Here is a 25,544-nt window from a genome sequence, read left to right as displayed (position 1 = left end):
CGCTAGGAGGTCGTTCTTGAGGGGCAATCGGGGCCGAGGACTAGCGCCCGAACAGCCGGTGGTCAAGGAGATATGCGTATCTACTCCAACTCATGTCGCCATAAGGAGCAGAGGATAAAGCAGTATAAAGACCCATGGGTTTATTGGAGTCGGATCCGGTCTCATATCAACTGTGAACAGCGGGATTGATAAGATCATAATGCCGAAGATAACTATTGTGGGAGCCGGGTACGTGCCTCCAAGACTTCATGGTCCGTGCTAACAATGGCACAGCATCACCGGCATGGCTATCGCGAGCATGCTCTCAAGGTCAAATGAAGTGACGATTGTCGCTCGTAACCTTCCTGGCGACAGCGAAAGTCGAGAATGGTCCAGTCCGTGGGCAGGCGCCTGCTTCCTTGGTTTGGATGGATCGACCCCGTTCGAGCAGAAGCTACAAACAGACTCCTTCTCCTACTTGTGGAGTCTTGCGAAGAGCGATCCGGAGTCCAGTGTTCGGGTAAGACATGTCGCCAGAACTTACGGGCCCCTCTAACAGTCATACTAGATCATCGAAATGCACGACCTACAGGATGAGACACCGCTAGAGAAGGTCTGGTACCGCGATTTGATGCCAGAGGTGAGTGGTGAGACGCAGCGGCTAGTACGAGGCTGACGTTGGTAGTTCCGCATCATGTCGCCCAGTGAGTTGCCCAAAGGCACCAAGTTGGGAATGAGCTGTGAGTTATCTGGCCCATACGGGTTTACGCAGGCTAATTGGTAGATAAATCGGTGGTGATCACACCGGCCGTCTTCCTTCCATGGCTCCGGAAAAAGCTCGAAGCCGCCGGTGTGAAGTTCGTACGTAAGGACCTACAGTCGTTATCCGACTTGAAAGGATTTGGGCATGAGGTGCTCGTCAATGCAACTGGCTTCGGGGCGAGGTTCCTCGCAGACGTTGCCGACCAGGGAGTGCAACAAATTCGTGGCCAAACTGTGCTTGTGAAGACGCTACATGACAAGATTTTCATGCGCCACGGCAAGGACTACACATACGTTATTCCACGTCTCGATGGGACAGCCATCCTGGGAGGAATAAAACAAGTCGGGGAAACGTAAGTGTCGCCCAGCGGTCAAGCGTGCCTACTGACCAATGTGACAGATACCCGGAGGTGGATCAAGATATCAAGCTCGATGTAAATATCACAGCCACTGTCCATCCATCAACCTCAACTGACATTATTAGATCCTCCAACGCGTCCACGAGAACCTCCCTGGTGTGTTTCCCGGCGCCCAGCCGACAGACTTCGAGATTGTCCGCGACAATGTGGGGATCCGACCAGGGCGATCTCCCGGTGTCCGAGTGGAGAAGGAAGTCCTAGACGGACAGAACATTGTGCACGCATACGGTACAGGAGGCGGGGGCTATGTATTCAGCTTCGGATTGGCGAGAGCTGCTGGGACGATGGTTAACGACTTTTTGTTTGCTGCGCCAAAGTCACGTCTATAGAGGTGCGGGGAAGATGTTCAATATCCGGGTGTGGTGGCGGTAGCATTCAAGTAGATTCAATGATACACATGGGCCTCAGATATCGAGATCACCCGGACTCCAACATTCCGATACCACCAAGGACAGTGAAGCTGTTTGCTGGTTATTCTGGTTGTTTGGCCTAGAATACTGTCACTGTTTACCGCCATCGGCCCCCACCTGTACGCCTGAGGCACCCTACGCCTGAGGCACCCAGTGGGCCTCCGTACTGGGGGATCCATTTGACTTTACTGTTCAATCTTCTGTTCGGTTGGTTAACATCCAAGTATCGCATCTCCGTCTTCCACCACCATGATCCCCACCCCTGCCTCCATCAATTCTAGTTATCGAGCCCCCTTCGACGCGAGTTCTGCTGAGGTGCGGCCCCATGTGGCCAAGAAGAGAAACAGGCTGCCGTTGAGTTGCCACCCGTGCCGTTCTCGAAAGTATCGATGCTCCAGCCCCAGCCCCAGCCACACAGGACAATATCTCTAATCACTGCCACAGATGGTAAAGCTTCGTATGAGAAGTATGACGACGGTTGAAGCGGACTAACTCTACTACCAGGAAATGCGATCGGAATCAGCCCTGTCGCAATTGTGTCAGACGTGACGGGCCCGACGTGACTTCATGTACCTACGCGGTCCATCCTGCACAGACACAGAGCCAAAACCGAGCCCCTGCTGATCTGGAAAGCACACAAAAGGACATGCAAAATCGCATCACTCGCTTGGAAGATCTAATTCTGGCTTTGATGCGTGGTGATTCCAATACCGATGGCTCAAGCGCGGGAGCTGCCACCCCTGTGGCTGGGACTGCGACACCAGACGACAAAGCGACCACACAAGGTCAAGACGGTAATGCTCGTCTTGGTGGCAACTTGGCCAACTCTCTGGGCTACCTCAACATTGACCCAAACCAGGGGAACTCGAAGTACATCAGCCAAGAGCACTGGCAAACCATGTTATCAGAAGTTTCAGAGGTCAAGGCCTACTTTGCCAACCACGAGAGGGAACTGGAGACAGGACACGAGCGAGTCAGTATGTCCAAACCAGCAAGCAGTAGAGAAGGCCTTAATTTCCTCCTCGGGGCCGTGCCTCCTGCGACCGAGGTCGAGCTACGAGCGCAGTTGCCGCCCATGTCGACTGTTCTTGCGTTGTGTTCGCGGTACTTTAACTCGCTGGACAATCCTATCATTATTGTGCACCCGCCGACATTTAACCAGCAACTACAAAGACATTGGGAAGACCCGTCCAAGACACCAATCATGTGGCTAGGCTTGCTCTACTCCATCTTGTGCCTCGCGATGTTGAGTTACCATAAAATCGGAGATGAGCCCAGTGAATGGGAAGGACAGACGTTAAAACTGGCGGGTGAGTACCGGTTACGAACCGTGCAGTGTCTGGTTACAGCGGACTATACGAAGCCAGTGGAAAATACGGTCGAGACAATGCTGCTCTACGTCTTTGGCGAGTTCTCGGCGCGGCCTGACATCGATCTGGGGCTGTGGCTGGTTGTCTCACTGGCCACCAAACTTGCCTTCCATATGGGATACCACCGCGATGCAAAGTGGTTCCCATCATTGACGCCGTTTCAGGGTGTAAGTGTTGTAACTAAGCTTGCGTCTGACACAGGCTAACATCACTCAACAGGAAATGAGACGGCGGACGTGGGCTTTGCTAAGAATAGCTGACGTGATGTTTTCTCATCAGGTGTCACTGCCTAACACAATCCACAGTCACCAGTGTGATACCCATGTGCCTACCAATCTCTATGACGGGGACTTTGATCCCGGAACCCAGATTCTGCCTCCATCTCGCCCAAACAACGAGCTCACGCCGACGGCATACATGATCGCGAAGGTGCAATTATGCAAAGAGATGAGCGACATCCTACAGGTGACAAACCGTGTGGATGGCCCGGTTCCGTACGAAGAAATCATGCGCCTCGATACCCGGCTTCGTAAAGTCTACCAGGAGCTCCCCGCGCATCTGCGAGTCGTGCCAGACGACGGCCGTCACGAATCAATCACAGTAACCATGGCAAGGTTCAGCATCAACGCGCTTTACCTGAAGATCATTTGCCTCTTGCATAGAAAATACGTGCCTCGCGCGCGGCAAAACCCCCAGTACGCTTATTCGCGCCGGAGCGCTGTCACAGCCGCGTCAGAGACGCTACGCAGCCTCATCACTCTGCATGACGAATCAAAAGATACTAGTACCAGTACCAGTACCAGAGGATCTCGGCCGCTAGAGTGGTTCCTGAAGTTAATGGCCACCAAGGAATTCCTCGTCTGCGCGATGCTTGTGGCGCTGGACCTCCACTATGACTGTATTGCTGAGCGGAGCATTGACGAAAGAATCCAGGCGACGGCGCAGTTCTGGACAGTCAAACAACGCGCGGAGTTGCTGAGCAATTTGAAAACAATTCATGGGATTTGGGAGGGACTAGCGGGTGGCTCGACGGAGGCTCTGCAGGCTTCTAATGTGCTTGACATCATGTTACAGAAAATCAACAGCCCCGCCGCCGCAGTGCGGACTACACAGGAGACGCCGATCACGAGCAGCAGCCATCCCCATCCTCTGAAAATCAATACTTTCCCCATCGAACAGCCGGAGCACACGAGTGCAATGATGCTAGACCCGCTTGCACCAGGCATGATGGCAAGCACAGCCGCGGCAGGCAGTGCGGCGCAAGGCTTTAGTGCTCCGCTCAACATGGACTTTAGCAGCATTCCGTATGGAGGCCTGGGGGACGCCGGCGAGGCGAGGGCGTCCGGGTCGCTCTCGGGGTTTCCGAGTCTCATGGCAGGCAGTGACTTTGCCGAGGACTTTGACTGGGTGAGTTTGTTGATTAACATTGATGTAAATGCGGTTCTGATTGCGGTATATTCTAGAATGCCTTTGAAACCTTCACTCAAGGAGGAAATTGGGGAGGCGGTGATATGTTTCAGATGTTTCCCGGGTCATAAGAGGCAGCTTGACTCGATTGTTGCTGCCAGGTAATTCGCTATCAATCTATATAATATTACATATTACGTCTATTACTGTTGGGCTCATCACCGTCTCCAGAATCAGATTCTGCAGCTTACTATTATGTCGAATCAGGTCCGTGCATGCGGCGTATAGTTTCCGTGGATGGATTCAGGTGAGAATTGCATGCCGCCCGGTTTGTGGGAGCCGACGTCGGTAGCAATGGATCCGGCTCAGGGGGGCGCTTTGGGCTGTGGCGAGCGGCGGAGGAGAGAGAAGAGGTATATCTAAAGTCCTAGCGCTGCGGATATAAGATTCTGGCTCCACACTGCGGATACAAAACAACCCACATTTGGTAGCAGTACCACGGAATAACTTGCTACAGCCACATCGGAGATATGGGCAAACCCCGCAATGGAGGATCCAAGATGACAGGCCATGTTTGTCGCAGTAGAGGCGACAAGTAGTTAGTTGGTTGGCAGTCACTGACTCCGGCAGTACCGGTACACCGACAGTCATAAAAAGCGCGATTGAACACGTTGGCAACCTCATCTGCACTCTTTTCCACTTCTTGATCATCTCATCTCACCTGCTCTACACACAACCAGCACGCAACCCATCGCTATGTCTGCCGTCTCCATCATAAAAGGGCCTATCCAGCTCGCTGGCCTCCTCTTCAAGCCCACCACCAGCGGCAAAACCCCCTCTCTCATTGTCATTCACCCCGGCGGCGGAGTCAAGGAGCAGACAGCCCAGGTGTACGCAAAGAAGCTTGCAGCCAATGGCTTCACAGCAGTATGCTATGACGCATCCCACCAAGGCGAAAGCGGCGGCGACCCCCATTTCCTCGAGGACCCGAACCAGCGAGTGAGCGACATCTACGCCGTCGTGGACTACCTGCAGAAAGAGGACAGTGTCGATGCAGGCAAGATTGGAGTTGTTGGAATCTGCGCGGGTGGTGGGTACGCCGTCGCGGCAACCAAGGCTGACCACCGGCTCAAGGCAGTCGCTGCGATCAGCATGGTCAATATTGGGGATTCGGCGCGACAGGGCTGGTATGGGGATGAGGATCCCACGAAGCACGTTGCGTCGTTGGAGCAGGCTGCGGCGCAAATCGCGGCTGAGACTCAGGGTGCGGAGCGGGCTGCTGCGCCGTATGTGCCTCCGCAGCTGGACGACAAGACTCCTTATGATTTGAAGGAGGCACACGATTATTATCTGGGGCCGAGGGCGCAGCATCCTCGCGCGGAGAACAAGATGCTGTTCCTGAGCTTTCCGAGGGTGCTTACGTTTGATGCATTTCATCTCGCGGAGTGGTTTCTTACGCAGCCGACTCTGCTGATTGCGGGAGAGAAAGCTGGGTCTTTGTGGCATACGGAGAAGCTGGATGGGATTCTAGGTGGAAAGGCAACAAAGGTTATTCTTCCAAAGGGCACGCACATGGATCTCTATGACAAGGAGGAGTTTGTGGACCCTGCAGTGAAGAATGTGGTGGAATTCATGCGATCGAACTTGTCGTGAGAAGTACCTGTATCTAGTCTTAGATAGCTTGATTTCGCCGCAGGCTCTATCTATACGCCACTTCAAGCCAGCACCCATGGACTACAATATGTTTAGATTGTGGAATAATACTAAAGATAGAAAAAAAAAAAAATCATTCTGACTCCATAGCTATTTGCCATTATTCCTACCTCACACTCGATGATATGCGTCCCAGAAAAGGCCCTACATGCAAGGTTCAAAGTCCTGTGCTCTGTAGTCAACGAGAGCTTTGGAGTGCGTCTATTCTCCTGAATTTTGGTAGTAATAGGCAGCCATTGGCATGCTCATATCCTACGCGCATCTCCAACCCCCCATGTTGGGGAGAATTAATTGTACTGCAAAGGGGCAGGACATAATCCAAACAACTTGTATGTTTATTTCATAATACTACGAGGGTGGTTCATTCCCGAGGCACTTGAAGATGTGGTAAATATGCAGCTCGATTTATACACTTGTAATGTAACAGAATATGTCCAAGGTAGTCCGAATATCTACTTTCCCGTGTAAATGAGTCTGATGCGCCTGGACAATGTCATAGGTTGGCTTGTCCACCTAGACACCCCTGCTAAATCTGCCGGAAAAAGTCGGCAATCTTCTGAACAGAAGGATTGACATAGGCAGGGCGGTCGTAGAAGTCCACATGATGACCTCCTCGAAGCACATACCGATTCACACGCGCGGTGCTGTTGCCCTGAAGCTTGTTGTAAAGCCTCTCTGAATGCCACTTGCTCTCTGCCAGATCGCCGTAGATGATAAGCATCGGCTGGGTAAGGTATAGATCAGCGAAGTCCCAAGCATCGAAATTCAGAATCGTCTGCAGCGATCGCGCAAGCATTATATTACGGGCATTGGGGTGCTGCGCGCGCGGGGTGAGGTAGTAGTCCGCAGCATCTCGTAGATCGTAGGGGGTGGTCTCATCCGGGACGGGGGGCACGTAGTTGATGTATTCAGGTTCGGTACCGTTAACATCCTCAGCCTGAATGGGCCCGGTGATTTGCTCGAGAACCGAGATCTGGCTGGCTGCGTCGTCGGTTCCGTACCAGCCCTCGCGGTTGCCGTCGCCAATGTTGACGGCGCTGATTGTTGCAACTGCTTTCAGGCGGTGGTCGCCCTTGGCTGCGGCGGCTGCGTAGCCTCCTCCGGCGCAGATGCCGACTACAGCGATACGGTCGGGGTCGACGGAGCCGAGGGTCTGGAGATAGTCAACCACGGCTGAGGCGTCGGTGACTCGGGAGTTGGGGTCTTCCAGGAAGTGCGGGAGGCCTCCGGAGTCACCTTGGTGGGCTGCATCGTAGGCGACAGTGACATAGCCCTGCTGCGAGAGCTTCTCAGCATAGAGACTAGCAGTCTGCTCTTTGACGCCACCACCGGGGTGGATGATCACAAGGCCTGGGAGGGGACCGGTAACGTTCTGTGGCTGAAACAGCAGGCCAGCCAGGGTGATAGACCCTTTCAGGATCGAAATAGGGAGCATGATAATGTCGGTGTTTAGGGTTCGATATGAAAGAATGAAGTTTGATATAGAGGATCATGAAAGAACAGGAAGTGTTTGCTATATATAATGGAAGACCAACATCTTGATCAACCTAACGATCACACCATTTTCATCAGCATAAAGACCGAAGAGTCTACCATCTGCAGATACTCGCATGGAGGTACCATGCTTGGCAGGACGGAGCTGGTGGTAATCACCGATGGGATAGGCCGTAAGATAGGCCGTAAGATAGGCCGTAAGATAGGCCGTAAGATAGGCGGTTAGATAGGGTATAAGGGCTTGGCACCAACCACGGAGTTACCGACTGACTGCGTGCGTGGTGGCAACTTGGACTGAATCTAGAGTATTACAAACACTTGCCTGATCCATACAGAGTAGTGAAAAGTAAAATTTAAGGAGCATATGTAGTTAACAGATACCACCGATCCCAGAATATAAACCTGTGCTTCGTTCCTTGCGAGTGCGTTCTGCTGGTTACCTACAGGCATGATTCCCGGTTTCCAAAGTCCTAGTAAAGAAATTTACTTGCACATCCTACAATTCTCCCGGAACACAACTATCCCATGTGTGTCAAAGCAACGTCATAATTATGGAGAGAAAAGACTAACATAGTATTCACCAAGTAGCATGGCTCGCCCCCTTCTATCCAGAATGCACCGTTTCGTCGAGTTCATCAATTCCGGGAATGAAACCATAGGAGCAGAAGTTGTTTCCGAATCCGCCTCCTTCCACGTCCCGTTCTCAGAGAACCCCCTGAAAGGCATCTCTGGATACATGCAAATCCTCGGCATGATGCGCTCCGCTTACCCAGATATCCAGTGGACCCTGGACGACACCGTCATCGAAGACGATAGAGCTGTGGCGCAGTTTACAATGCGTGGGACTCACCAGGGCGAATTCTTTGGTGTTCCGGCTACTGGGAAGAAAATCCAGGCACGCGCGATGAACATCTATCGGTTCGCAGATGGGATGATTATAGAGGAGACTGGCTTGCCTGACTTGTTTGGCATAATGTTGCAGATCGGAGCTGTCAAGGCCCCGGGTGCTTGATAGGCAATGACCATGGCGCGACTCAACAATCAGACTTTAGCTTTCACAATATTAGACGATTGAAAACAGCGTAGTTTGGTTGGTCTCTTACATGCTGTACGTAGCAATAGAATAAGACATTCACCAAGCTTGTTGAAAGCAGATATTGGAGCATGTATAGACCAAGATGTTCTGTCTGCTCCTGGTGCATTTTAGCTCTTGAGGCGGATGTCTGCTAGCTAATATATAGTGTGATTAAGACCAAATCTACACCTCAATAATTCAAAGTTGCTTTAATATAAATACATAATTGAACAACTACGACTTAGCTTACATATATCTAACAGCACGCTGAATACCTTCCACTCATTTGAATCATACCTAATATACCTAAAGACCTCTAATCCTGTTTACTGGACCTAGATTCCGAAGTCAACAAAAGAATCGAAGATAGACCAGCATAAATATGACTGTTCTCACCCCCTTTCTCGTGGGCGCTTCGCTGTTCTCGCGAGTTCTTCAGGCACCCTTATAATCTGCACCTGAAGGAATAGAAGGCACGTTTCTACATTTTACGTCCTAAGCGCCACTCCCACATCAGCTAATAAAAGATGAACTACCAGAAATCCCTGCGTAGACACTTGAAAATATTTTTAATTCCGAATACAATTTCTTTAAGCCATCATGCCAACCAAGCGGTTAAAAACAATCAATCTTGATTAAACACCTTTGGTGCTTCGATGCCCATGAGTACCGTGGAATGATTCACACCAGTCTGAATGCGGCAACATGCCTAGTCTTGGTTAACACCAGTATAGCTATAAAAGAATTCTGCAGAGATTGTGTGCTTAAGCTTTCCAGAAGTAGTGTTTTAAGGGCAGCAGTGCAAGGCTTCAATGTAGATAAAATTCATTCAAGGAGTGCAGGACACTTAGTATTAATTAATAGGATTGTACTCCTTAATGACTGCCCTATCATGAAGGGAGTATTCCAGTAGTAAGGGTTTTACAGGCAGCTGACAGTCTTTAGATCAAGATTTCTGGGTAAACCTCCTCTTAATATGTTAGACCACTGGTGGCACATGCGGACAAAGTAGTTTATTAGTTCCTAGAACATTCAGCCAGTGCAGTAAAAATCAAGGTAAGTCTTCTACCTCAGGACATTATATGCAAAGCCAGCAACTGAGGTATAATTGCCACAGACCCAAGAAAGGTATTGACTTGTCTATCACTCTATACAGCCATGTAATGCTCATCTCCAGTCGCTTCAGCTCGCGCTGTGTATTTCTAGTAAATTATCCCTGCTATTTAAGCTCGGCATCAGCATTGCCTTGCCTTTGGTGGTGCTAAATATTCTGGTAAACATCTCTATCACAATGCCTTTAAGTATTAGGGTGCTCTTCTTGAATCACTTCCTGCAAGCCAGGCTCAAGAACTTTACTATAAAGCCGCGCCAAATACAGAGTAAGTACCTAATACTTGCAGGCTACGGGAGCCAAACCAAAATCATGATCTCAGGTACCCCACTCACGCAAACTACACTCATGATCTTGTCGACCAAACGCTCGGCAGCACCTGGACCTGTGTACGTAGCCAGTCTTATCCCTGACATAGGAAAAACTCTCATGCTGTTCAAGTTCCGGTGCGGGTCCAGCGCCAACCCCTGGCCTCAGGGCTTTGAAGTCTTACTCGGTCTTCACTGTTGTGCTTGTTCCCACCAGTAAAAGTCTTGCCGATGCTATCGGAATGCATCGTTATGAATCTGGACTATATGTCTGATTTGGAGGCATCTGCTTTTGTATACAAACTTGGGTCTAGCTCTCCTGTTAGCATACTTTCTCTGTCTCTTAGTCTGAGTAGTTGCTTTTGCCTCCCCGAGGTCTCTCTGAATTGTGGATGGTACTGGTTTCAGGTGTTTAACAAGTGCTTAATATGTAGATAACGGGGTTCGTAGTTCGCTGGTTTGAGAAGAAAGTCAGGTCGAAGCTGAACAGCACCGCCTCCATGCCCCAATGAGGATGTTAATAGCGAGAATACCTTGGAACTATGCCGATCGATGATGGCACGGCTGAAAGGCTTGCCTTGGCTAGTGATTCTCACTTAGGCACTGGCCAATACTTACCTCCTTTCCCTGGCTGGCTGATGCTATTCACAGATATTTGGCCGAGCTGAGCTCGTATTTCAGAATCGGGTATGCAATACTTGGACCCCGCCGATCAGATACAGCTGGAATACGAAAGGGTCGTTAGGCCACCCATAGTAGTATACCCCATATCGGCATTAGATCTACATCTCAGGTGAGATACGGCTGGGCGTCGTGCTTCCATTGCTCGCGCCTTCGTGGTGATTCGCCCACGACACCCTGCTGGCGAGGTCATTAGCTTCTCTGTTGTTGACCTCCATTCCACCACATCGCTGCGCCTTCGCGGATTTTGGTCAGATCTAGTCATTTGCCAAGCACCGTGAGACTTTACGAGTACTGGAATAGGCCTACCACCATGTGATTGAGGGCACAGTAGGGCCATACACATTCCGGATTCCACGTAAGAGACAGTGCTCCAGCCCGGGTCCTCGTCAGGTATAAAGAGGTCGACAATTCCCCTAGAAACCATCAATTGCAACCCTCAACCAGATCAGAAGCATTCCTTTCATTACATATCAAAAGATATATTCTTTCAAATCTCATACAATCGCCAAAATGGTCAAATTCACTGTCCTCGCTGTCGCTGCCATTGGCACACTTACGCCGTTGGTCGCTGCCCGGAACTGCAAGACTGGCCTCAACTACTGTGGCTGGAACCTTCTTGACATTGGTATGACTTAATGTCTTGATCAAAAGACCAGACTGTTAATAGAAGTATATAGGAAAATACGGTGCCCAAGTCAACCAGGCCCTTGCTAACGCCAATCAGCCAGCAGACAACAGTCACATCAACCAGTCGCTTTTCCACTGCAACGGTGGACAGGATGGCGATATCTCGTATATTACTTACTGTCGCAGTGGTTGCCACGATGGTGGCGAGGACGAGAGCGACTACTGCTAGGCTCCTTGCCTTGGGGTTTATATCTCCTTGAAGCTTTGAGGACTGGGTGACCTAATTCAACATTTGGTCATGCTTGCACTGGCAGTCAGAAGAGATCACCTGTACCTAGATCTATGTTGCTGTTTAGTATTCAATTTATACAGTCTATTTTCCAATTCGGTTGTTTAGATACTGTTATGTTGGTTTTATACAGTTGTGCCGCTGCTTAGTAATCGGACTCCCCCACCACCGGAACTGCTCCGGCTGACAATTTTTTGACGCTGTTTGGCATCAGAAATTCCACACGATAAGCGTTCTACAAGCTTCCACAATGCCCAAACTCAGTCTTGGCTCGCTCCCTGAGCTCACACATACTCGATATGTGATTCATCTGTCGGACGGCAAGCGTCTGGTGCTCTTTCGCCTGCCGTCAATCGACGCAGGCAGGCGCAGCAAAGCGAGCAATGATAGCAGTGACGGGTGGTCTTATTATGCCATGGAAGCTGAGTGCCCGCATGCTGGAGGTCCTATGGAAGATGCCCAAGTCGATATTGAAGACTCGGCGTATATCGCCTCATGTCCGTGGCATGCGTACGATTTCAATGTGGAGACTGGCGAGTCCAGCGTCGGCATCCAGGCATGCACATTCCCGATCGATGTGGATGGGGACGATGTGTTCCTAAGTTACACCCCCGAGGGTATTTCTGTTGCGAGACTGGAGCCAGTTAGTGAGGCGATCAAATTGAAGACGCCTTGCTCGGATTCTACAACCCTGGTGGAGACTGAACAACCCACCACACCTCCAGCAACGGCACAGTATCTGGATGAAAATGCGACCCTCTGTGACTGGTGCGCGCATATTCTGAACACGTCGAATTCCGAGCATAAGATCGAACTCACGGCTCACCTGTTTTCCACATTTACTCAACGAGAGGGTACATCTTCGCCGATGACAATCATCGGGCCAACTCCTGCCTCGCTTCCTCCGACACCGCCACGGGAGAAGCTCGTCGAAGTCCGACCCGGTGCAATGCAAAAGCCCGGAAGGGGAGGAACGCTGAAAAGCAGGATCGCAATGCTCCACGCTCTGGCGAATATCGAGCAGTGGGCCATCGACCTGGCAGTGGATATCTGCGTCCGATTTGCCGAATTCCAAACCAGTCCAGAAGCATTAGAGTCTGCGAGGAACCTACCTCGGACTTTCTTCCACGACTGGCTTAAGGTCGCGAACGACGAAGCGAAACACTTTTCCCTGCTCCGTACTCGCCTCGAGGAGATGGGTTCCTACTTTGGTGCTCTCCCTGTCCACCACGGCTTGTGGGAATCGGCTACCAAGACAGCGCACGATCTCCGCGCCCGGATCAGCATCATTGCTCTGGTTCATGAAGCGCGTGGTCTTGATGTCAATCCGATGACGATTGCAAAGTTCCGGAATGCCCGCGACGATGAAAGTGTCAAGGCTCTTGAGGTGATACACAATGACGAGATTACCCATGTCACTACTGGCCACCGATGGCTTAGCTGGATCTGCCAGGAGGAAAAGACCGACCCAGTGGAAGTGTTCCGATCCAACGTACGCAAGTACTTTGTCGGCGGCCTCAAAGAGCCCTTTAACAGGGACGCGCGCGCAATGGCCGGAATGGACGGGCGGTATTACGACCACTTGGTCTACTGAAAGTCGCCAATATCGGTCACAATTGCAGTTCTTCATCTAAAAAGTCTATAACATACAGGGATCTAAAATATTCATACAGGTCATGAGCGATCATCAATCATAGTCGGATCTCGTCAATAGGCCCCAGTGACGGGTCCCACACAGTCGGTCTCTTCCCCATTGCCTCCTGGCCCTGTGGCAGCTCCCGGATGGTTTTGGCATATACGCGCAGTTCAGGAGGAACCAGCTCGTCCAGGCTGATGTCGAGAAGACGCGCGACAAAGGGAACAACATGGGCATCCAGTACCGTTGGACCGATCTTGTCGCCGAAGATCCAGGTTCCGCCACGGCTATACTTGTTGCGCAACGCCACGATCTCGTTTAGAAAGGCAACAGAATTGCCAGTCATACTGTGGCCGGCTGATATATTCATTGCCACTATTTCCCGCTGCTTCATTTGCCTGGTTCCTGTTAGTGACCGATAAAGTTCATGGATTCAGGCACGTACCGATCGCGCTTGTATTCCAGGGCCTCGCGGTGGGTATCAGTGATGTCATGGTTGGTTAAAAAATCTTCTACCGCGGGGTTGGCAGCACCGTACCCGTCGATGGTCTCGTGCAGCTGAGAAAGGAGACGACATATCTCTGTCTGATGCTCCTTGGGTAGTAGGCTTGGGCATTGGTCGCAAACCCAGTAGACGATCGACAGGGCGTCCGTCAATGGCGACGGGAGCGATTTGCCAGTTAGAGTTGGCACCTGCAGCACGGTTAGATACCGCCAATCCGGAGTTTTAGAATGAAGCAGCGTACTCGACCTAATGCATTCACCTCGACGAGATACCACTCGCGCAGGTTGTCGTGTTTCTCGATGTTCACGAGGTGGTAGCCCAGATGGGATAATTCGCGGCTGGGCCGGAGCTTCCCCCGCAGCGCAAGCACAATCGTGAAGTGGACAGCGAGGCAGGGGATGCTGAAGGGATAGATGTACAGACAGGGGTCCCCTTCGTGCCGCCTTAGTTTCTTCAGCAACCGCGTCGCTGCCGTCATGTCTAGGATGGAGTGGCCTGTCAAGAGGTGTCGGGAGACATCAGACCAGGCGCCCCGACAGCCCGGTGGGCATCCACGGGGCTTGGACAGTGTCCACCGGCGGTGATCGGGAAATCCCGCCAGTCGCAGCCTGCGTTTTCGTCGCCGTGATTTATCCGAGTCCCCCCACCGTTTCGGACTGAGTATACCAAGCCTTTGCCTTTGCGCCGGCGGGGAGGATCTGTCTCTCATATATTGCATGTCCCTTGGCACTCCGCATGCACTCCCGACCGTTGTTTCTGGTTGAACTGCCAGTTCCTGCCAGGCACCGAACTTCCGCGAGCTCCCCTGATTATTCACTTAATATCACTCCACTCATCCTGCTTGCTTTACCTAAGCGGACATCCTTCGACCGATATTTCTGCCAAGATGTCCGCCAAGCTGCCCCCAGCTGCCCCCAGCGGCCACCAAGCTACTACAGCGTTCTTAGGCCCCTGTTTCATGATGCCTATATATACAGCTGCCAACTCTGCTGCCATGTCGACAACCATTCTCTTCCCTGCATAGCTATTGACTAGCTGCACTTCCGTTCATTTTTTTTCTTTTCCCTTATCCAAAATGAAAGCCGCCCTCTCTCTATCCGCGCTTCAGCTGCTGGCCAGCCATGTTGCCGCGCTCCCTGTCAACGAGAAGTCCATCTCCACTCGCGACCTGAACGACAGGGACTTTCCATGGCACATCGGTGTCCCCAAATACCGCTCTCCAGCTGCTAAGCGCCAGAGCAGCCTTCCCTCCACATGGGACCCCCCTTCTGACCTCGTGAAGCCCCTCCAGGAAGTCTGGGACCACGAAATGGACACCTACAGCGAGCCACTCACCTTCAAAAACTATGGCTTCGATCAGGTCATTGCCGGTGAAGGAAAAATCAACTACTGTGTCCGCTGGGACTCCTCCCAGTCCGTTAGCGCTGCTCAGCGTGAACAGATCGCCAAGACCGCCAGCGCCCACTACAACAAGTGGATTGCCGGTCTTGCTGGATTCGACGGCTGGCCTTATGAAAGTGTTGAAGTTAATGTCGTCGGATGGGCTGTGACGGACAAGTCTCTGCTCGAGGGCGATACTTCGGGTCTTGACATCTACACTGACACCGACGCCGACGGCAAGCCTCAATGTGCCGAGTCCTGTGGCCGCTTCTTCCACACCGACGGCGACTACAGCGGCTGCGAGGCTGGTGCTGATCGTCACTATGGTATGTCACCAACCATGCATCAAATGAATTGCTGAACTGACTTCCCCAGACCAGAGCCTGTGGCTCACCGAAGGCCTCGAGGGCGGTTTCGGCGGCGACTGGGGCCAGCAGGTCGGCTCGGAGTACTTCCTCCAGAACCTCGACTCGGACAGCATCCACATCTTCCTCCACGAGCTCGGTCACACCTTCGCTCTGGATGGTACGTTCCCGCTACACCCACCTTATCCTATAGACTCTTGCTAATTAGAATAGACTTCTACGATTGGACCCCCACTGGCATCGACAGCTTCATCATGCTGGCAGGAAGTTCCATGGAAATCACCGAATTCGACTTCTGGATGCTCCGCGACTGGTGGCGAAACCTGAAGGACCGCTACGACATTTACGGCACCGACTCCTCGGGCTCTGCATCCAGCACTGCTGGTCCTACCTCTGCTCTGTACACTCTCGCACCAACCCCGTCTACCCCTGTTATTCCTACCGGTGGACCCATTGGCGGCGGCCCCAGCGGTGTCCCGACCCCAACTGGCGCGTTCCCGACGTTTACCCCTCCGACTGGCACTATCCCTACTGAGGCGCCCGGCGCTGGTCCCTCTGGGCCGTGGGGTGGAAATGGCGGCTGGGGAGGAAACGGTGGCTGGGGAGGAAACGGCGGTTGGGGGGAGGGTTCTGACAATGAGGAGGGTGGCTCCTGGTGGGGTTCTTTGTTCGGTGGAAACTAGAGCCTTTATGGGGTTGTGTTTATAGCTTCGGAGTAGTTGGTGTTGTGTATATACCTAGGTGTGTTGTTGCGTTGTGAATGGTACCGGGTTTATACTACGTATACCGACTTGATTTTCTAAAATGAATGTGCCTTGCCTTGTGTAGAGAAGGCTGCTTTAATGAGGGTGCTCAGGGATACTTACTAAGTATTCTTCAGTTAAATGTGTTAACTAGTTAATTAATGATTATAATTAATTATTTATTCTTTAATATTTTAGACTATGAGCTTAATAATAACACTAAATTAACTAACTAACTAGTTAGGGTATAGTACTAACTTGATCAAGATACCGAAACCACATCTTGGGTAACCGGGCGGGCTGCAAAAGTGACCTGCAACCACTGAGAACCCAGCCCAATCAGCGTTTTGGCGAGGCCGATGGAGTTGTTGGAGCTCTGACATGGCCCAGAAGTGACACGTGATTCGTGAAGATCTCCGGGATGTCATTGCTAAGTGCTAAGATGACTGATGATGACCAATGGCACTCCCCTAGCAAGGTCTGAATTCCATTTCATCCCTGCCAATCTTTTTTGTGAGGGTTGCTTGCAACCTTCATCATCCTACAGAGCTCAAATATGTCAAGTCATACATTATCAATTCATCTTTGTCAGTCATAAATGTTTTCATACCCATATGCGTTAACATGCCACCTGCACTCCATCAAGCCAGCTTCTGGCGAAGTGAGCCCGACGACACCTCAGCTGAGCCAAAGGTGCCCACTCCTTTTGCCGGCCGCATCGGGGCGAACCAGGAGTTCTCTCTCGATAGGAATAACTGCAGAGATATTGGGCTATTGCAAAGACACCCGGATGCAGCACCATGGGTCCCATGGAAAGACTCACTCTCTCTGAAGCAATTGTTTGAGTTGGAATTGTGGAAGGCAGCTGCAGTTGAAGGGCTAGGTATGCTCAGTCGACAACAACTTCTAGCAGATGAAGGCTACTGACGAAATTTACCTCTTGGTATCTTTAGGGACGTGCTTGTTAGTATACTTAACTATCCTCTTCCCCGTGGGACTTACAGAAAATATGAAGTGAGCTTTTTTCTTTTCTAGTTCTTGTTTCCGAGCGTGTTTGTGCTGACCGGGTGGCTGAGTAGGAACCTCGAGACCGGCCCAGTTGTGCCTAGCTTGATTGGCAGCTTAATTGTGATCTTCATGCTTCCGCTGTTTATATATACAATTGGCCCTATTTCGGGTGGGCATCTTAACTCCACGATCACTATAGCTACCTTCTTCGGTCGTTTAACAACGTTGCCGAGGTGTATTCTATACGTCGCATTCCAGACGTTGGGTTCAGCCATCGCTGGCTGGCTGGTAAGAGCGAGCCTGGACACGCGATCTGTAAGTGATTATACCTATGCTTCCTGTTTCGAGCGCGTACGCTTGTTTGTCGATGTGATTTCTGACAAACCGACAGTTCATAGTCCCAGGTTGTTACATAGATATGTCTAGCGTCTCAGTCGGCAGCGCATTTGTTATTGAATTTGTAACGGATGTGGCATTGATTCTGCTTTCATTTGGTGTCGGCCTCGACCCTCGACAACGTGGAGTGTTTGGGCCGACTTTGGGTCCTGTTCTTGTTGGGATCCCACTCGGGGTGTGTATTTTTACGACAGGCGTTATTCGTCAAGGATATACCGGGTTTTGTATGCAGACTCCATCCAGTGACCTGGTTTCCAGTGTGGATTTGCGTGATACATTTGCTAATAAAGATAAACAGCTGGAAATCCCGGGCGGTGTTTTGGAGCGATGGTCGGTTCTCATTTTTCATCCTACCACTGGATACATTGGGTGGGACCGATATGCTCCTCGATTGCGCATGGCGTGTTGTACTATTTCATCCCGCCATATGAGCAGAAGTAGAGCGGATGTTCGCTTTACTTGGGTCTTGTCGTCACAATATATGTAGAGATGGCCTGAGACACAAACATCCTTGAAAATGAAGTTGCTGATGGAGCTTATAACTCGGCGTCCCAATCGAGTCGCTCAGCTACCATACTCTACCACTGGGGCAAGACCAACATTGATTTTCCTACAGGAAACCAGCGCGGGGTCAAAATGTATGCAGTATAGTAGCTGAGCCCAGAGTACAGCTACAGCTTGTTCCTTTCTAATCAAAACTCATAGGCCGGGCATGGTGTCGATGGAACTCTTAGAATAAAGCAATGATAGCAGTTTCCATTGACTCTTTAAGAGAATAACATCATTGATTTTTTCATCCGTCAAATCCACGAAACTAACTCCGGTGTTGAAACCGGACCAAAGTACACCTGTTTCGGTCGGACATGATTGATATCTCCATCACATCACCATGCCAGCGGCCTATGCTGTTTTCACGACGTTATACTAGGATCATTTACAGGCACTTAGACATCATATCAGCCACGACCACCTTCTACCACACGCAGTAACCACCGTCGATACGCATGTCCGAGCCAGTCATATACGAGCTAGCATCGCTGCACAGGTAAACGTAGGCGCCCTTCAACTCCTTCGCATAGCCATAACGACCAATAGGGATCATAGCCTTCCAAGCATCCTGCGTTTTCTGATCAACAGAGTCCATGAGCCCCGTGTCCATATATCCCGGCGAAACACTGTTCACGCGTGCAAAGCCGCGCCACTCATTCGCAAGCGAGCGCGCCAAATGAAGACATCCGGCCTTGGAGGTGTTATATGCAGCAGGGTAGTTGGCAATATGGCCAGACATGCTAGCCGTGAGGACAAAGCTTCCAGTACCGCGTTCCTTGAAATGCCCACCAACGGCCTTCGCGCAGTGGTACGAGCCGTTTAGATCAGTGTTGATAACACTATTCCAGTCTTCAACTGAGCCATCGAGCACGCTTTTATCAGCTAGCTTCCCGGCATTGGAGATAAAGGCGTCGATCTTGCCGAACTCGTCAATGACGTCCTTCACTAATTTTTCAACGCTGGCGTATTCAGACACGTTGCACTTGAACGGCTTTACTTGAACACCGTACGTCTCTTCAAGGTCTTTGGCGTTCTTCTGCGCGCCCTCGGCTCGAGAGGCGTATGTGATGGCAATGTTCGCACCCATCTCTGCACATCCGCGAGCGGCCTCGATACCTATACCGCGTGGGCCTGAGGCACCGGTGACGACAACAACCTTTCCTTTTAGGCTGAGGAGGTCAAGGAGACCGTCGGGCTTCGGGACATCGACTCCCATAGTGATGGGTTGTGAATTGGATTGACCTGTTGGGGGTGTTTAAGGCACAGAAAGGAGAACAAGTGGCTTGGAGGTGATGTTTGACTCTTTGGAAGGTTATCTGAGAAAGCAATCAGGAGGGGCAATGCGAACCTTATATAAAAGTCCACCCACGTGTTCAATACGGATATGTTTGCTTGAAAATGTTTACTAACTACATTATAAGCAACCCACGGATGAATCTCAAGCGGGGTCGGGAATGACTATCGGTCTCGTTCGCAGCTGGGGATGATCTCATAGTTATACTATCAAGCTGTGGGCTGACTAATATACGGGTGCCAGCTCTCCGGTACTATCATAAGTGAAATCCTATCTCCTAGTCTTTTATATTCCCTGGTTGCTGAGATATTAAAGATTAAAAGTGCTATTTAGTATGAAGTACAGCCGGCTCTGCGATACAATTCTGGGTGCATGTGAAGAATAAATAATTAAGACATGCGGTTCAGTTACTGAATGCAGGAATAAGAGGGGCTAACTAACCGACTAAATGATGCAATAGGAATGATATAAAATGATTAAGTAACTAAGTTAATGATTATTGTATCATGACTAAAGAGGCGCCCCAACAACCTGAATATGGAGGGCCCACTTTATACTCTTTGCCAAACCTTATCTGGAGCTTGCATGCGCCTAATTCTTGGCATTATGCTTCTTCCACAACTTAATAGGACCCAGCTTAGATAGAGTAAGAGGCTTGGCTAGTCTGTGGTAGGGCGAGGGAATATTCTGTTATTTAATGACATGCATATATTGGTGCTCAAAAAGTATACGGTTTAGAATATCATGGTTACCCCACGGGGCCCTGGGCATCACACAGATTACCGTCTCCGGTTCCGCTTATACTCCACTACACGTTTTCTATTCTATATATTGGTGTTGACTGTTGAACCAGTGATTCCCAGAGCTGGGCTAACTTGGTCTAAGGCCATGCTTGGAAGCAGAGGAATCCCCATGATGAATCAGATCGTACAAAACAGTGAACGAAAGCAATGACGCCACGATCGTCGCAATGTCCACTAGCAGCCATGACAAGGTGGAGATTGCCGGTGCATTCGGCACAATCGTGGCATGCGGAGATACACAATAAGAGATAATCGTTGAGCTACTTCTATTCAGGTATTAGAGAGGAAGAGCATAGCTGCTCAGATATGACCGGACTTGCAGCCTTGATTACTTGCGAGGTAGCTAGAGAGTAAAGAGCCTTGGGGGCAGAAAGATGTATTGGCATTGAGCAGCTGGTTTGTGAGGAAATGTATTTCTATTCTATTTTCTCTGCTTTATCCCCCGGATGAGTTGGTTTATTATTATGTACGTTCAAACTTCTCATAGAACAGCCAAGAGAAACAACTAGTGTCCTAGATCGATCGTTATTGATGTTAAATAGCCGTCGTAGTCTCCTTAATCTTTAAATGGCAAGGCAAATGTCATCCCATTGCTTGTTTCATCATCTCTCGTCCGCAAAATCTCATGTCGCATGATGTCGACCAATTTCTCCCGTTCCGTGCAAACCGCGGCGGATGCGGCAGATCTTTGAGCGACCGTCCCCCCTTCTTCCTTCGAATCCGGCGCCGTCTTCTGATCCATTGCTAGGGTTTGCCGCAAGTCCGCCAGTGCAGTCGCAATGTTGTCTCGGCATGACTTGTCCTCCTGCTCCTGCGCGAGACACGCGTAGTGTGCCCGTCGGTAGACACCAATCGTGCTCACGGCCATCGCCACAACCTCCCAGGCAAAGAGAACCGGCAACGCGTAATCGAGTTGCGGGTTGCATCCGCCGGACCAGATATCGATGAAGATCTGGTAGATGGCGTGGGCTGGTAGGGCGTAGCCCCAGTGATAGAAACCCGGGGACAGGCCGAACGGAAGCAAGACCGAGGTAGAGTTCAGGACGACCCATGATATCAAGGACATGGGCACGTAGGGAGGCGGCAGCCATACGGTGAATGCGTCTAGAACGAGGAAGTTTAGGTGCGCGAAGAGCCACAGGGACGTCCACGTTAGGACGAACTGGTTTCCGTTGACGTCCCAGCCATTTCGGAATGCCCAGATGGCGCCTGTGGTGCAGAGGGACCCGATCAGAGTGTAGACTGCTGAGATACATTGTCGCGCAATCGCGATCCGGTGAGGCGCTACTGATGCGTAGAGTTTGAACTGGACGTATAGTCCATTGACATACCCCAAGAAGAAGAATTCCTGGATGATAATCAAAATGATGACGAGGGTGTTGTAGATGAGTCGCGATCCTTGTGATGTCGGCTGGAGATTGACGGAAGACAGGGTCCATGGTTCGTACATGACCGCGACGGCATCCGCATCAGAGCTATTGAGAGACTCCAAGGCCTGTTGCCCGTTTGTTGTAGAGTAGGCAACCCGTGCGGTTTCGGCCAGCGATTTCAGAGAGTTAGAGATGGCGGAATCAACGACCGTTGGATAGCGTGCCTGATTCCACACCATGGTGAGGACGTCGCTTCTGTCATACTGGGACGCAGCAGACCCCCCGGACAACGCGGCTGTCAACTGATTGGACGCGTTTGGTGAAGTGTACAACGCCCCCCAATAGTCAATGTTACAGACTGCGTCACCAACAGTGCTTGACTGAGGGTACTCTGTGACAGAATTTTCTATCAAGGATGGAAACCCTGGTCCCCGAACCTTCTCATACGCGCTGCGTATTGAGTCTCCGATCGCACCGCCGTCGTAGTCGACGAACAGAACATTGAGGTTGTGGATGTGTGTGGTCTGTTGGAAAATGGAGCCGAAGATATAGCTAAACAGGCCGAGGAAAAGAACCTGCAGGAGGATGAGGTTAAAGGTAGCCGCTTTGATAATCGCCAACCGACGTGGCCGGACTGATGGGTGGTGGATGCTGGGACGTTCCGCTCGGGCTCTTGGGTAGAGCTGCATGGTGCTCAGCAGCAGCTAAGAAAGACAAAGGAATTCCAAGATCAGGTGTTGTAATAAGTTATAACATCAATTCTTGTCCAGGGTCCAGGGGAACGGTCAAAGCATATCTTGCGCGTGCATAGAGCTGGGAGGTGAGCGAGACATTATGGATTCAAGGGAGAGAAGAAAACTTCTTTTTGTTCTTGGCAGTGATCTTGGTCATCATTAGTTAAGGTAACTTAGTTAGTTAACCAAGTTACAAACACTCCCGAATGGCTGGTTCGGGTATTATTGTGGACGATCTGCTCTGGTCCTTCGGTCAAGCTCCTCCTGTCCTCAGCGTAGATCTTCAACAACCTGGCTACGGTGCTGGCGCGGGGAATTCTTCAATGGCGTTGATAGGCTGTACATACAGTGTTCATTAAGGTATCAGATGGCGCCGATCATGGCGGGAAGGACCCCAACCGGAGTATTATTCAGTCTTAGCCCGCTCCAAGGAGGGGTGACCCTTGGTGCAGTGGCAAAATCTGCAACAGAGGATCACTTGCGGGTCCTACAAGATAACACACTCAATTCACTCGGACTCCAAATAGTTACGTTACATGAATTGTGAGATATGTTTGTATTGCTACTGGGTTCGCAGTAGAGTTGGAGTTAGGGCTCGAACGTCTACTTGCTCTCGGCCGAGTTATTCGAGTAGCTCTGCATCAAACACCAATACCCAGGCACATGGTCAGTCCATAGTTTGCCGAATCCTTCAATGTCCCGGCGCCAGTCTCGCTGGATCTCTGCAGAAACTGCTGCCCAGTTCAGGAGCTGCACGCCCGCTTGCACCATCCGCTTGTGAGCCGCTTCACGGGTGTGCTCTTTAAAGGTTCCAGAAGCATCTGACACCACGAATACATCATAGCCCTGCTCAATCAGACTCAGTGCCGGGAAGGCGACGCAGACTTCAGTGAGAACGCCACTACTCAATGGTTAGGCTCGACTTCCCCGTGTCAAAAAAAGCGAAACCACATGATTGGATAAATACCTGAGAACCACCTGTTTCTTTCCAGTTGCCTTTACTGCATTGGCAAAGTCTTCATTGTCCATGGCATTAACCTGGCCCGGTCTCCGGATCAAAGGAGCATTGGGCAATGTATCCGTGAGTTCCTTGACAATAGGACCATTGGGACCAGTGTCGAATGAGGTGGTCAGGATCGAGGGTGCGTTGAAATAAGCTGCGGATTTGGCCAATCCCAGAACATTGGTCCGGAATTCAGTTGGTTCGAAATCGCGCACCAATTGAATAAGTCCAGACTTTTTTGTCCAGGTTAGTTATCGGATTCTTGCTCATCGTGGCCTTCATTCAACTCACTTGGTGGTCGACAAACAGGAAGACACAGTTGTCGCGGTCGAGGCGTTTGTATGCTGGAGGCATGATGAAAGATGACAGTGATTGGAGTAAATAATTGTTACTTCGTGGAGTGAGGATTTTACCAGCTATTGTATGATGGGAGCCGTTTATATACCTCTATCGTCTGGCGAAGGCGGGGTCAGATTATCTAAAAATTGATCATCCGAACAGACGTCATCACCACTGCTGCTGCTCTGTCCAGACTCAATTACGAGATCATTGCAAAGCAACCCCGTGTGGTTCCCGACCCATCAGATCTCGGTGGTGGCCCATCAGATCTTGGAAGTGGAGTCTTATCACATGGACCCCATTTTATCCTCGTACCCTTAACTCGATTCACTGCGGCGGCCGGGTCACCCAAGGGAAACGACATGCTGGATACCGAAGTTGAGCATCTAGGGAACGCCTGCGATAGGGATTTTTAGGCGCTTAATAGACTTATATAGAGAAAATCGACAAGGACTGGTTGTATTGGTCTCGGTTAAAATAGCTGAACTTCGTGTTTCCCGTCAATGATATTCAGAAAGCAAGATCATCGTCCTCCATAGAATAGCCGGAGAAAAAGCTTCTCCGGTTCCGCGCAAGCCACAGTACTTTTGGAGGATAGGTAAGGAAAAGACTTCCGGGGCCTTTTTTTCATAGAATATTGATATTAAAGGCCTTCGTTAATAGATAGTTGGTAATGATTGCTTCTTGACAAAGAGTTCTAGGAAGCAAGTAGAATATCATGAACCCCCTCGCTTTTTCATCAACAGTCGGATAGTGTTTACCTGAATCCGTTGGTCGACCCTCAGCAAAAGTGGCGATTCTATTCGCTAATATAAGGTCTGGCACACTAAGACAAATCAGGGTCGCGCTGAAGGACTAGCGCCTTCAGCGCTCGCAGCGATCAAATAGCCTGTTTCACTGAAACCCGGACCGTCGGAAAGTTAACCTGCTGCAAGGCTGCCGCATTGCTATCCGCGATCCCGGAAGTTGTTGGACTTGTGCGCCAGTGTGAACTGGGTTTGAATTGTAGCAGCTTGGAAGAAGCCATAATGTAGAGCGTCACATCATGATTTCCTTACCTCTTACTGCTCGTGAGACTCCTGCCACTGATCCTGTCAAGTGGATCGGCTTCATGTTAATGAGCTCTCTTCCCGGAAGACTCTGCTTGTACTAACAAGCAAGCAAGTACATAAGGTGGGTTTATTGGGCCAAGAACAGTTCTCACTCTTCCGTTTCTGGCGTCATAAAAATAAGGGTTACTACGCATCACTGTGATGGGCTTTTTTTCCCTGCGCGTAGGAGAATGATTTCTTTGAGAGAGCAGACTGAGCCGTTAGGGAAAATGACCGCTATAAGTAAGAGAAACATGAGATCACTATACATCTGTGTCTGTAGTGTAGAAGGAACGCCATCGTTAATGGAAAGCGACATTCAGTTATTAGAACCAAAGCCGAACCATGCAATTATCCGGGTGTTATATGTTGTCTGAAATTACCAACTGTCTTTGCTTGATTTGGATTCTCGAAGAATGTGGCCACATTGCTGCCTGAATCAGTCTGATCACTCGCCTCGAACTATCGAAAAACGAAAGCAGATGCGACTTTCTAGGTGAAATTGAAGTTATCGGTAGGGATTATTGTGCCCTGTAAGTTGATATTTGCTGCGAAAAACATATCAACAGCCATATTGCCTTTATATCTGTTAGTGACGGACGTATGATGTTTCAGCCACTCTTTCCTCACCCCTGCTGCAACATTCCAGAACCGGCGCAATAGCTACGACTAAGTATCAA

At 50.5% G+C, this 25,544-nt stretch overlaps 13 protein-coding genes across 13 annotated transcripts; 8 read left to right on the top strand and 5 right to left on the bottom strand.

The window, feature by feature from the left end:
- Positions 1-199: 199 nt before the first annotated feature.
- Positions 200-1,489, top strand: APUU_20154A (FAD-dependent oxidoreductase; the record flags this gene model as incomplete). Its single annotated transcript, XM_041698764.1, has 7 exons — positions 200-228; positions 274-499; positions 548-619; positions 665-719; positions 764-1,094; positions 1,142-1,175; positions 1,226-1,489. The coding sequence occupies 7 exons, from the start codon at positions 200-202 to the stop codon at positions 1,487-1,489; spliced, it is 1,011 nt and encodes a 336-aa protein (XP_041551916.1).
- Positions 1,490-2,216: 727 nt separating this feature from the next.
- Positions 2,217-4,478, top strand: APUU_20153A (fungal specific transcription factor domain-containing protein; the record flags this gene model as incomplete). The annotated part of the gene is made up of 3 exons (XM_041698762.1): positions 2,217-3,107; positions 3,160-4,347; positions 4,404-4,478. 3 exons carry the CDS (start codon positions 2,217-2,219, stop codon positions 4,476-4,478), a joined length of 2,154 nt encoding a protein of 717 aa, XP_041551915.1.
- A 625-nt stretch (positions 4,479-5,103) lies between these two features.
- On the top strand, positions 5,104-6,000 carry APUU_20152A (alpha/beta hydrolase; the record flags this gene model as incomplete). The annotated part of the gene is made up of 1 exon (XM_041698761.1): positions 5,104-6,000. The coding sequence occupies one exon, from the start codon at positions 5,104-5,106 to the stop codon at positions 5,998-6,000; it is 897 nt and encodes a 298-aa protein (XP_041551914.1).
- Positions 6,001-6,586: 586 nt separating this feature from the next.
- Positions 6,587-7,495, bottom strand: APUU_20151S (alpha/beta hydrolase; the record flags this gene model as incomplete). The annotated part of the gene is made up of 1 exon (XM_041698760.1): positions 6,587-7,495. One exon carries the CDS (start codon positions 7,493-7,495, stop codon positions 6,587-6,589), a length of 909 nt encoding a protein of 302 aa, XP_041551913.1.
- A 648-nt stretch (positions 7,496-8,143) lies between these two features.
- Positions 8,144-8,566, top strand: APUU_20150A (ester cyclase; the record flags this gene model as incomplete). Its single annotated transcript, XM_041698759.1, has 1 exon — positions 8,144-8,566. One exon carries the CDS (start codon positions 8,144-8,146, stop codon positions 8,564-8,566), a length of 423 nt encoding a protein of 140 aa, XP_041551912.1.
- A 2,676-nt stretch (positions 8,567-11,242) lies between these two features.
- Positions 11,243-11,588, top strand: APUU_20149A (uncharacterized protein; the record flags this gene model as incomplete). Its single annotated transcript, XM_041698758.1, has 2 exons — positions 11,243-11,357; positions 11,410-11,588. The coding sequence occupies 2 exons, from the start codon at positions 11,243-11,245 to the stop codon at positions 11,586-11,588; spliced, it is 294 nt and encodes a 97-aa protein (XP_041551911.1).
- A 310-nt stretch (positions 11,589-11,898) lies between these two features.
- APUU_20148A (Rieske [2Fe-2S] domain protein) lies at positions 11,899-13,242 on the top strand (the record flags this gene model as incomplete). Its single annotated transcript, XM_041698757.1, has 1 exon — positions 11,899-13,242. One exon carries the CDS (start codon positions 11,899-11,901, stop codon positions 13,240-13,242), a length of 1,344 nt encoding a protein of 447 aa, XP_041551910.1.
- A 97-nt stretch (positions 13,243-13,339) lies between these two features.
- Positions 13,340-14,267, bottom strand: APUU_20147S (glutathione S-transferase family protein; the record flags this gene model as incomplete). The annotated part of the gene is made up of 3 exons (XM_041698756.1): positions 13,340-13,682; positions 13,730-13,977; positions 14,031-14,267. The coding sequence occupies 3 exons, from the start codon at positions 14,265-14,267 to the stop codon at positions 13,340-13,342; spliced, it is 828 nt and encodes a 275-aa protein (XP_041551909.1).
- Positions 14,268-14,864: 597 nt separating this feature from the next.
- APUU_20146A (uncharacterized protein) lies at positions 14,865-16,217 on the top strand (the record flags this gene model as incomplete). The annotated part of the gene is made up of 3 exons (XM_041698755.1): positions 14,865-15,495; positions 15,545-15,694; positions 15,748-16,217. 3 exons carry the CDS (start codon positions 14,865-14,867, stop codon positions 16,215-16,217), a joined length of 1,251 nt encoding a protein of 416 aa, XP_041551908.1.
- A 684-nt stretch (positions 16,218-16,901) lies between these two features.
- APUU_20145A (uncharacterized protein) lies at positions 16,902-18,122 on the top strand (the record flags this gene model as incomplete). Its single annotated transcript, XM_041698754.1, has 5 exons — positions 16,902-17,160; positions 17,231-17,291; positions 17,354-17,600; positions 17,677-17,905; positions 17,980-18,122. 5 exons carry the CDS (start codon positions 16,902-16,904, stop codon positions 18,120-18,122), a joined length of 939 nt encoding a protein of 312 aa, XP_041551907.1.
- A 532-nt stretch (positions 18,123-18,654) lies between these two features.
- Positions 18,655-19,446, bottom strand: APUU_20144S (SDR family oxidoreductase; the record flags this gene model as incomplete). Its single annotated transcript, XM_041698753.1, has 1 exon — positions 18,655-19,446. The coding sequence occupies one exon, from the start codon at positions 19,444-19,446 to the stop codon at positions 18,655-18,657; it is 792 nt and encodes a 263-aa protein (XP_041551906.1).
- Positions 19,447-20,883: 1,437 nt separating this feature from the next.
- APUU_20143S (SNG1 family protein) lies at positions 20,884-22,386 on the bottom strand (the record flags this gene model as incomplete). Its single annotated transcript, XM_041698751.1, has 1 exon — positions 20,884-22,386. One exon carries the CDS (start codon positions 22,384-22,386, stop codon positions 20,884-20,886), a length of 1,503 nt encoding a protein of 500 aa, XP_041551905.1.
- A 648-nt stretch (positions 22,387-23,034) lies between these two features.
- APUU_20142S (putative isochorismatase family hydrolase) lies at positions 23,035-23,788 on the bottom strand (the record flags this gene model as incomplete). Its single annotated transcript, XM_041698750.1, has 3 exons — positions 23,035-23,332; positions 23,399-23,667; positions 23,726-23,788. The coding sequence occupies 3 exons, from the start codon at positions 23,786-23,788 to the stop codon at positions 23,035-23,037; spliced, it is 630 nt and encodes a 209-aa protein (XP_041551904.1).
- Positions 23,789-25,544: the final 1,756 nt, after the last annotated feature.

The sequence above is a fragment of the Aspergillus puulaauensis genome, chromosome 2 (genome assembly GCF_016861865.1).
Source record: "Aspergillus puulaauensis MK2 DNA, chromosome 2, nearly complete sequence".
NCBI lineage: Eukaryota > Fungi > Ascomycota > Eurotiomycetes > Eurotiales > Aspergillaceae > Aspergillus > Aspergillus puulaauensis.
This window is presented reverse-complemented; position numbering and strand designations above follow the sequence as displayed.